We start from the raw sequence: 11,720 nt of genomic DNA, 5'->3' as shown, positions 1-11,720 counted from the left end.
CACATTAGTCTTGGAAGTACTCACAGAGCACATCCAAGAGCCTGTTCCATGGTGCATGCTTTTTGCCGATGATATCGTCCTTATGGGAGAGTCAAGGGAAGACCTAAATAAGAAGTTGGAGTTATAGAGAGAAGCTCTAGAAGTGTATGGTCTGCGCATAAGCCGTAGCAAGACGGAATATATGGAATGTAAGTTCAGTCTTAGAAGGAAAACTCCAATATAGAGGTGAAAATTGGAGAGAACACCCTACGAAAAGTTAAAAGTTTTAAGTATCTTGGGTGCATCATACAAGATAATGGAGAGATTGAACAATGAGTGGTCATACGCGATTGGATAAAATAAGGAATGAAGATATAAGGGAGAGAGTTGGAGTAGCACCCATTGTGGAAAAGATGGTTGAATCGCGTCTCAGGTGGTTTGGACATGTGAGAAGAAGACCGATAGAACATCCAGTCAGGAGGGTGGATGAGATGGAAGATGGACAAAGGGCGAAAGGCAGAGGAAGACCTAAGAAGACCATCCATGAGGTGGTCAAACGAGATCTACATGTAAATGGTCTCTCTGTAGACATGATACATGACAGAGCACAATGACGTCGTTTGATTCATGTAGCCGACCCCACTTAGTGGGACAAGGCTTTGTTGTTGTTGTTGTAATATATAATATCTATAACATTAGATCGATATGATATTATTATAACAATATTATCACAACACATGAAAAAAAAAATTAATCTAGTAAAATCTTTAGTTAACAAATGTGATAAAAGAATAAGATAGATTTAAGGAAAATCTAAAAATAAAATATTATATGAAAATTTAATTGAGATAATTGAATAATCATGAGTTAAACATTTTCATTTAGTTAAGAATCGTTCTAATTTACTTAATTAATTTTAAGCATTGCTAAGATTCACTTTTATATTAATATGTATTCTTTTTGTTTTTGGATAATTTTTTAAAAGAAATAGATTAAATTAGATCATATAAGTATATACCCCATTATATTGTTCCTTTATTATTAGTTACTTTAGCATTTTGTTCTAAAATATCTCTTACTCTCGTTTTTCTATACTAATATATGTATACATTTTTATTTCTAGGCAAGTATGTTTAAATAATAGAACGGTTAAGTTATATCATATATTTTTTTTATATATAGTCCATTTTTTTATTGTCACTTTCACTACTAGAAAACTTGTTATTACAAACAAAAATTTCCAATAGATTTTATCTCACGAAAATACAGATGAAATTTCAGAGATTTTTTGTCGGAAAAAAATGAATTAGTATAAATTATAGACGAAAAAAAATACGTCGATAATTTTATTGAAAAAATTAATTTTTTTCGTGGAAAATAGTTACAGACAAAAAATCCGTCTGTAATTTAAAATTTCCATCTGTAATTTAAAATTTTCGTCGGAAATAATAAGCTAAACCTACCATTACTCGAGCCCCATTCACAGCACATAAATCAAACAAGATAAACCAGCATTCTTCACCCTTCTTCTTCGTCAACACTGATAAACCAGCTACTTCTTCTTCTCCTTTTCTCACCCTAACCACCGTAGCTACCTTCTCCTTCTTCTCCTCTTTTTTAAACACTGAACCAGTAGAACACAGCCTCTGTCTCTCTCATTCTTTCTCGTTCGCAGAACAAAGCAAGATCAAGTTCCACCACCACCGCCCCTCAAGCTTGCATATCTTCTTAGTGCTACAGCCATCATCTCCTCCGGTCAATGCCGCGGCTACCTTCGCACAAGCCCTAGCTTCTCAAATCCATTCCTATATTTTCTCCTTCCTTTACTTCCCTCTCTTCAAGTTTCAGCCACACAAGTCAAGTTTCAAAGGCAACGCGAACGCAACCATGCTATGGTCTGGCCTCTTTGTTTCTCCTCTATTTTCACTTCTTGTCTCTTTTCACAGTGCTTAAATTTTCTAACTACTTCCTTATTATTTATTTTTTAGTTTCGAAATTCGTAAATATTTTGATCATCGGTTTGGGCACTTTGCGTTTGTGTTGCTGATCTTATCGGCTTCTTCCACATCCTCGATCTGATCATTGTATCATTCCCTTCCAGATCTGATTACTGATTTCCGTTCCTAATTTTAGTCTTGCTAACCCTAAAATTCATAACATGCTTTGGGATATCATCCACGGAATCTTCCCTCTAATTTGTTGAATGGATATCAAATTAGGGGTGAAGATCGAAATCACATAATTTTATTTTTCATTGAGGAACTATTAGCTACTCAAGTGGCAAAAATATTAAAGTATGTGTGAGTAATGATTCGTGTGGGTATCTGCTTGATCATAATTGCTTTGCTTTGGTGTGCCTTTCAATCTCTCAGGCAAATGCAGCTTCCAGATGATGACTGCAAGTTGCGGTTTTTGGAGCTCAAGACAAAAAGGACTCCCAGGTTCATAGTTTTCAAGATTGAGGAGAATTAGAAGCAAGTCATTGTGGAGAAGCTTGGTGAGCCAGCTCAAGGCTACGAAGATTTCGCTGCTTGCTTCCCTTCTAATGAGTACCGCTATGCTATATATGATTTCGAGTTCTTGACCGAAGGCAATGTCCCCAAGAGCAGGATTTTCTTCATTGCTTGTTAATTAGATGTTTGCTTCTTTGTTTGTTCATATGCCTGCTGGTTGCTTTTGCTGTTGATTGATATTAATTTGATTTTCGTGTGCCTTTGTGCCATTGTGATATTAATTTGATTTTCTAGTTATAAATTAATCTCTAAACAGTTGCATTGTGTTACTTATTCCAATTTTTCTTGCGTACTACTTGAATAGCATGATGAGGTTCAAAATTTTAAATTTCTTAACCCTGTGCGTTTCTTCTTTTTGACAGTTTTATACAGGAATATGATCCCTAGTAACTTTACTATGAGTACATCTAATGTGATGGCTAGTTTGGCCACAGATCTGCTGGTGAGTTATTTTTTTATTTTAATTTACAATGTTCTCTTTGCCTTGTGCTCTCTCCTACTAGGGAGCTAGCTCAACAAGTATGCTTCTTATCTTTTAATGCAAAGGTTGTTGTTTCATTGATTTTAGGCTCTTTATCTTTCAAAACCAGTGTCGTACTTTGCCTATTGCTTAGTTCATTGAGATGCAACATTACATTCAAATCTGTTTTGACAATAATAGATATTTCAATGTGTGGTAGCTTTAATTAAGTGTCTGCCTAAATGGAGTTATTCCTACTTAGTCAAAGGACTAAAATTGAATATTACCTCCTTGTTATTCACATATAATTTTATATATTTGTACACAAACACAGAAACCATGAGGCGTGATGGACTTCAACCTCCTATTTCAATAGTGTGCAAAGTACATGTCCTTAGCTATTAGCATATATCCCTCTTTTTTGGAATGCTATAATTTCCTGTCATTTGATGATGACCGTAATCTTGACTCATGATATATTAGTGAGATGGGTGTCATGATTTTCCTTCCTCATACTGTAAAAAATTTTCCTTGTTTGTTAAGGATATAACCTCTGGTGAATTTAACTTGGATCTTCGACTTAATGGGTACAGATGTTCCCAGCTGGAAATTATTAGTTCATATAACCTCTGGTGAATTTAACTTGAAATTATTACCACAATTTGTTCCCAGCTTATTTATTTTATTGAAGAAATTCTAATAATTTCCAGTTTGTCAAATGGTGATGTGTAGCGCTACTTGGCCCTTACCAGTTCATCAGTTAGCACAAGAGTCTATGGATCCCAATCCTGTAAAGGTCTTTATGGCTCTCAATGAAAGCACCCATGTTAAACCAAATTCAATATCAATTCATTAATTTTTTGTTCTCTATACAATGACTCAATATTCTTATTTATATTCCTAACAAACTCTAATAGACTAATCAACTAATTAAGCAACTTAATATTGATTAGAATTTAGAATAGAAGCTTCTTAATTCAATTAAGTTACTCAACTTCCCTTGAAATGTTATTATGCAGGGTCCATGCCTAAGCAAAGTGGGCACTACTGTTTCTTTTATCTAGTGATGGCACTACTGTTTCTTTTATCTCTTTTCTGTTCTTATCTTTTCGGTGGGTTTGGTTTGAATGTGAATATGATCTTTGCTTCTTTTTTTCTCTCTTGGTTCTTCAAGAATCCGACAACATCAGAGGGTGAAAACCAACGAGAGGTACTTTGCAGTTCTAATCTGATCAATTTTAGTAATGTAGAAATCTTTAAAATATTTTTGTTCTTTTCACGCTGATCTCAATTTCTTCCCCTTTAATATCACTTGAGTTTCTCAATATAACCCTAATTTCAACGACCTTTATCTGATTTCTCTCATTGACTTCCTTTAACTTGTCCATTTATAATTTGGGATTTTTAGCTACTTATATTGTACATAAGCATAGCTATGTAAGAATTCCCAAATTTTTCATTCTAATTTTAGGAAGAAGCAACTGAAGTAATTACTATTGTTTTGGTGTTTCTTTATTTAATGTTAAGCATGTGTTTAGCGTGTAATTAGCTAATTGGGATTAAGCTAGTGTTTGCCTTTGATTTAGTCTCTTCTGAGGAAGAAAACACTATGTTGGTTTAGTCTATTCTTAAAGGTGAGGATATAAATATGAGCATTTCACATGCTGCTGATTCTATTGGTTTGAAAGAGATACCAAGATATGGAGTTAAAATTATTGAGGAGGATGACTGGATGAAAGGAGATCAGGTCAGTTTGCTTCTTTTCTAGATCAATATCATGAAGTTGTTCTTGTCTTGCTTTAGAAGATTGGTCTAATATCTACGTAACTTCCTTGCTATCAAAGTTCTGCATTATTATGCTATATTCACATTTCTTCAGCATCTAGTCTCTGTTCTATGATATTTGGCAAAGTTTTTCATGAGAAAAATGTCTTGGTATGCCTTTCACTCGAAGGCAGAGTAGCTGAAATTTTTTGGTGTATCTTCTAGTGTTTCTGTTCAAATCAATTTTGGAAGGGCATGAGTGAAAATCAGACAGGTTCATCTTTTATGAACTAGAAATCGAGTCAATGAGGCAATGATGCTCTTTATGAAATTGAGTTAGTCCTGTGTTCTAGCTGTTAAATACTAACTGCTAATTGTTTAGTTTCTGTTTAATAGCTATTAAATTTACTGCGTTCCTTACTTAGCATTCTTATTTGGGGAATGATCACTTATTCATATTATGAAAAACTGTTAGTGCAAGAATGTTATTGGAAATTAACTTAGAAAAATTTCAATGCTTTTAGGAATCATTTCATCCAGTTGAAGTTACTGAAGGCCTATGGGTGGTGCCCAAGTGGATTACTCCACTTATACGCATATCTCACACTTATTTTTTTTGTCACAGTTTATCTTCCCTTTTCATTACAGATAATGTGTTGCTAAACTTCCTATAGTTAGTAATTATACATTGCAAATCTATTTAAGTATTGAATTTTTTGCATCTTGTTTGAATACCATTTTTAACTTTGACCATTTTTCTTCTTGTTTTTCCCACATCCTTTTTTTTAGAACTATTTGTTCATCCTAAATTGAATATTCTTTGTGAGACTAGTATATTCTAATGATCAATCTTGAATCTTACACAGGATATTCAAGCAATGAATATAATTCTTAATCCTAGACTAGCCTTTGGAATTGGAAACCATCCGACTACCAAATTATGTCTATTACTCCTACATGACCGTATAAAAGGAAGAGAATACATCTTGGACTATGGCACTGGCACTGAAATTCTAGCAATTGCAGCTCTAAAGGTATTTTATTGATGATCTGCATATGTTAAGAACTTAAAGTAAAATGAAAAGGCTATTTGGAACTGGGATACCTACTCCAGTTTCAGTTAGCTAAAATGCCTTTGCTGTACAGTAGAGCTCATTTTCATTCTTACTTTATTTCCTTGAACATCTCTGTGTGGAAAGCTAAATATTATAACTGTCTCTATCATATTCACATATTTTAACTGTCTTTTTTTGGTTAATTTTTTGTGGTAGCTTCGATGTAAGGAATTTTTTTTCATAGCATCGATTAGAAAATACTTGGATTATCAAATTAGTGAAAACTTTCAAGAGTTAATTGACAGAACCTATGTCAGATATAAATTTTTAGAGACATTTTGATATGACATGTTCTGTACTTATTGGGCCATATATAGGGTTTAGGGTTTAATTATTAAGTTAATATGAAAGAGCATATTATTGATGTAATAGAATCAGTTGAGAAATTAATCAAATGAGAGTTCAGGAAAGCAATTCTAGACCTTTTGTAGTTTCATATTCACCAATAATAGACCTTTTGCAGTTTGGTGCTGCCTTTGCCGTTGGAGTCGATATAGATTCACAAGCAATTGCATCAGCATCTGAAAATACTACTCTAAATAACATCAGACCAGACAAGCTGCAACTGCATTTGATTGCAAGCCAAACTTCTTCATCTTGCAGGGATGACTGGCCATCTAGAGTTGTCGAGGGAGAAAATCCTTTCGAGATAGACAGAGTCACTCACAAGGATAAATATGATGTGTTTTAAATCCTCTGTTAAATCTTGCTGATCAAATTATCTTTTCTACAAAGCCTGGAGCAATTATAGGTCTCTCTAGAATCTTAAGTGAACAGGTAGTTTAAATGTTCAATTAATTCTCATTATCGATTTTCTTTATTCGGAATGCAGCTATCTTTTTGCTGCCAAATGTAGATTCTTGTTGGTGGAACTACTTTAAATCATATTCTCCTCCTAAACTCATCTCCTTTGTTTCTTATGCAGGTCCAGAACTTATTAAAAAAATATTCACTATTCTTAGAAGGCATAGAAGTGTCGAAAATGAATGACTGGGCCTGTGTGAGTGGCAGAAAAAGAAAGAATATAGATATTTGCTGATTCGTTGCTGTAGATGCTTGGTTTAGAGGTTTACCTTTTCTCATCCAATCATTCTTTGCTGTTTTAATGCCACCCAGAATATTTTACAAGAAGCAGCATGTTGATGATATACTAGGAATTATAGTTGATGATCAATACATTTTGTTTATATTTTAAATTATATTGACTTGCTTGTTTATAGTACTTTTCTTTTACTTTGATAATACGATGAATTTGTTTATTTTTTGAAATATTATAAATATTTGAATACAAATTAGATAAAAATTTGTATTAAATTTATATTTATTTTGTATGAAAACAAGTTTATTTTGTAATTAGAAAAATAAAAAAAAATCTATTTTACCTCACTGACGGATTTACAGACGAATTTTCTGTCTGTAATCAGAGTGTGAGATGATTTTTCAAAGTTCAAATTACAGACGAAAAATCCGTCGGAATGTTCGTCGCCTTCGGGAAATGAATGGAGAATTTACAGAGGAAAAATCCGTCGGTAATTGATAAAAATTCGTCGGAAATTTTCCGACTGAAAAAAATCCGTCGGTAAATAATTTCCGATGGGACTTTTACAGAGGGACAAAATTCGTCGGTAACCAAAAATTCGTCTGTAATAAAGACTAAATCTGTATGTATTAATCCATTTTCTAGTTGTGTTTAAATCTTTATTTCTCTTTCTTTCTTCTTTTCCCCCATAATATCAATACTATTTGTCATTGAATGATTAATCATGTTATTAACAATCAAATCCATTTATAATTACTCAACTAATCTTTTTATTCAATATTAATTAAATATTATTTAATATTTTTTTTAGATTACTCTTAATTCTAGGTTTTTCTAGTATACATCGATTTAGTTAAAAATAATAGATAAAGAGAAATGGTTGGAGTACATTTTATAAAATAATAGATAATTTTTTTCAAATGTTCTTAATTAAAATCATCTTTAATTCATGTTATTAGAACTATTTATTTATTTATTATTTTTGCACTACCTTGTATATTATAAATTAAACTAAGTGATCATAAATATCTTTAAGAGATACCTTAAATATGCTATAAGAGTGATACAAAAATTTCTTCCAACTAGGAAATTGACTATCTATCCATTATAAGGGAGGTGGGAAATAGCAGCTGTTATTTTTGCATTTTGCAGCGGTTTTGTTTTTTTGTAATTTATTTTGTCTTTTGTTTTTGTTAGCTTTGTAACCTAAAGAGATGTAATTAATTGAATTGCTTTTATAAAATTATTAATACAAGTAAATATCAAATTTTGTAAAATATGTTATTTAATTTGTATATAGTTGTAAGTCAAATAAATTTGTAGATAAATTATTCTAATCACTGCATGCATTGCATGAATAATATAAATATTGTTATACCTTGGACTCAAATGCAACATTCACTGATATAGTTAAGGAAACAGATAGTGTACTGATGATAGACTCATAAGTCAATTGGAGAGTCTTAAATTTCAAAAAACTTGTTATAGCCCTTGTGAGCACGGTGGGTGTTGATTAAGAAGAGCTGAAAGCAGATGTTGAATGAAAAAAGAGAACAACTTCAATAACTGATACAAGTTTGTGAGATGAGATGGTTGATATAAGAGCTGAGGAGGTTAAATTGATATATGAGGTAAGAGATTGATTAGAAGCCACATCTAAGGAAAAGTTGGTATGGTGTACAGAACAAGAGAGGTTGTGATTAATAATCTATAAATAAAAATAGTTTCGTTAACAACTTTTCTAGAAATAAAAATTTTACAATCTTTTCTTAAACATTTATATCTTTTATATTCACAACCAATCCAATTAAGATGCAAGGTTGTAATTAATAATCTAATTTATGTTAGTTGTAGGGATCGGAGGAAGACGAGGAAAACAAAACATCCAAAAACTATAAGCAAACATAGCAAGGTAGTGGATGAAAAAATAGAAGATTTCGCGATCAGATTGATAAGATACATAGTGTTCCGTTTATTTATAAGTATGAAACACTTAGATATACATAGATACAAAGAATTAAAATCATATTTGACAGACGAGACATGACTATAATATGACTATAATGATTGTGTTTTGAAATATTGAATTAATATATTTTATGTTCTTCTTAATACAAAGAACATAAAGACACTACTAAGAGATATAACTTATTTTTCTATCAGTGAGGTGTAAAATCCAGTCAAACCATAATAAATTAAATAGGAGCGAATATGGTTAGAAAATTTAACAATCGGAAATTGATAATTTAAATATGATATTTGGACTCAGTGAGTTTTTCTGAGTCGGAAAACCTCGTTTTCTGCGTAAAAACGCGCACTGAAAATTTGACCGGCAGTATCGGCTGTGATCTGTCCGATGCTATGGCTGAGAAAATTAATTACAACAACAACAACAACTACAAAGCCTTGTCCCACTAAGTGGGGTCGGCTAGAAGTGAATATTTTTAAGAAATAAGAGAGTTTTAAAAACAGTAATTTAAAACTCCCAACATATATAAACATTAGTTATGAGCATTTAAACTCATTTACTCTAAAGGAAGAGGGTAGGGACGCAGCTTTGGAGAAGAGAGAAGAGAGGAGAAAACCTAATCTAAGTTCCAACTTCAAATCATCATAACTTCAAATTATGCAGATAATGATTCTAGATAATTGGGATAAATTGTGGCTATGAACTTTGATGGTTCTGAAATAGATGAGAAAATGATCGTTGATGCGTAATTGGATGTAGATGATGAGTGAGTGCAAGTTGTCATGTTTGAGAGATGAGTACTATGATATTTGGTCATGGTGACCTTGGATTTAGATTAAGATTTATGATGATTGGTTTTGAAGAACGAATTTGAAAACCATTAAATTGAAATGCTGATGTTGTACTGAGATTGGTTTGAGGAAACCCGTGACGGGTGGTAAACTCCATTTTTTAGGGGAGGTGCTGTCGAAATTTTTCCAAGAATTTGAAAGAGTTTATTAAAGGAAATCGGATTCTTGTAATTTTGTTAACTTGTCATTTCAAACTCATTTGATTTTTAAAAATGAAGAGAGTTTTGATTAATTAGTCAAAGACTTTAAAACAGTAATTTATATAGAAATTCGAGGGTTTGAGAATAAGAAAGTAAGTCTGAAGGTTTATGCTTGGAGTTGAGCTATGATTAGTGGTAATTGGCGTGACAGAGAGAGAGGATAGTGATGGAGTATGATTAAGGTATAGTGATGATTTTTGGTTGATTATAGTGGTGGTGATATTATTGATGACATAATTTGAGATTTAATAAGATGTGAGTTGATGAGACGATAAAAGTAAGGAACGAGGCTGTTGGTCGAAGGATCGAGATCCTCGAAGATAAAAGAATCAGAGCACAACACGGAAGAGCACAGAGTAAAAAGATCTTGGAACTACTATGCATTAGATATAACGGCAGACTATGCTCACGTACTCGTGATGGCGGATAAAATTTTCGAGGGCAAAAATTTCTGTTAGGAGGGTAGAATGTAAAACCCGGTCCAACTGTAATTAATTAAATAATAAATTAAATAGGAGCAACTACGGTTAGAAAATTTAACAATCGGAATTTGATAATTTAAATATGATATTTAGACTCAGTGAGTTTTTCTGAGTCAGAAAACCTAGTTTTTTGCATAAAAACGCGCACTGTAAATTTGACCGGCAATACCGGCTACGATCTGTCCGGTGCTGTGGTTGAGAAAATTAATTAGAAGGGAATAATTTTAAGAAATAAGAATTTATAATTTGGGAAGATAGAAATATTTAAAATGCGATTTAAAACTCTAATCTTAAAGGTTTTGGCACAAAATTAGGCCAACGGATAAAAATAAGTGAACCGGACCCAAGTAGACCCAAGACCCAACATATATAAACATTAGTTTGAGCATTTCATCCATAAAGGAAGAGGGTAGGGGGCAGCTTTGGAGAAGAGAGAAGAGAGGAGAAAACCTAATCCAAGTTCCAACTTCAAATCACCATAACTTTTGATTCGGAACTCCGATTGACGAGCCGTTTGCAACCACGCGTCGATCTTCTCATTCTCTACGATTATATCTAAGTTTTTTGTGAGTATCCCACTGTTCTCTTCCCAGTTTTCATTTTTCTCTTTAAATTTGAATTTGGTTTGGATTTTGAGAAAATCTTGTGATTTTGGTTGTTTAAGAGTGCTCTAGTATGATCCATGAGTGATATTTATCAAAACCTTTAGTGGGTTAAGATAAAAAACCCTCTAACCCTTGTGATTTATCATTTTCATAAACCCTAGGTTGATGTATATATGTGAAATTGGTTATGTTAGTGTATTTGGTGATTTTGGTGCACAATTGGGAGGTTGGTGTTGCTTGTGGAGCTTGGTGAGGCTTGGAGTTAAGGGTTGGTGGAGACTTCCAAAGAAGAGACTCAATTATTTTGGCTACAAAAGGTACGGTTTAAGTTTTATTTAAGTACCGTGTGGTGTGATGAGAATTCCTAGGCTAGATGCCCCTAGGATTAAGTTTGAATTGTGTAAATGGTTGTTGCTAATATGTATAGTTGATATGTAATGTAAATTAATGATTGGGTTGAGAATTGTGTGAATTGTATATTTGGTGTGTTGAGAATTTGATAAATTGGATAATAAGTATTAGTTTGTGGAATATACTTTTAAATTGTGAATTTGGGCTGGAGGCTGTGAATTTTGGGCCGGAGGCCGAAAAGAAGTAAGACAGGTAAGTTGATGTGTGTATTGTGTGATGATATAAGAGATTGGATGGATTTTTGATATTGAATGTGTGAATAATTGGTTTGGTTATTGAACAATAAGGTTTGAGGAAATTAAGGTGTGGAATTTGATAGTTTTGGGTGAAAT

At 32.6% G+C, this 11,720-nt stretch overlaps 1 protein-coding gene across 1 annotated transcript; it reads left to right on the top strand.

Moving 5' to 3' along the window:
* Positions 1–1,458: 1,458 nt before the first annotated feature.
* On the top strand, positions 1,459–7,073 carry LOC107482651 (uncharacterized). The gene is given in 7 exon segments (XM_052254302.1): positions 1,459–1,874; positions 2,352–2,934; positions 4,127–4,162; positions 5,583–5,750; positions 6,295–6,514; positions 6,517–6,608; positions 6,757–7,073. Coding segments are annotated over 6 exon segments (696 nt in total). The 5' UTR covers positions 1,459–1,874; positions 2,352–2,868; the 3' UTR covers positions 6,871–7,073.
* Positions 7,074–11,720: the final 4,647 nt, after the last annotated feature.

This window comes from Arachis duranensis, chromosome 1, assembly GCF_000817695.3.
Source record: "Arachis duranensis cultivar V14167 chromosome 1, aradu.V14167.gnm2.J7QH, whole genome shotgun sequence".
In the NCBI taxonomy this organism is placed as follows: domain Eukaryota; kingdom Viridiplantae; phylum Streptophyta; class Magnoliopsida; order Fabales; family Fabaceae; genus Arachis; species Arachis duranensis.
Note: the sequence above shows the minus strand (reverse complement) of the source record. Positions and strands in the feature narration are given on the sequence as shown.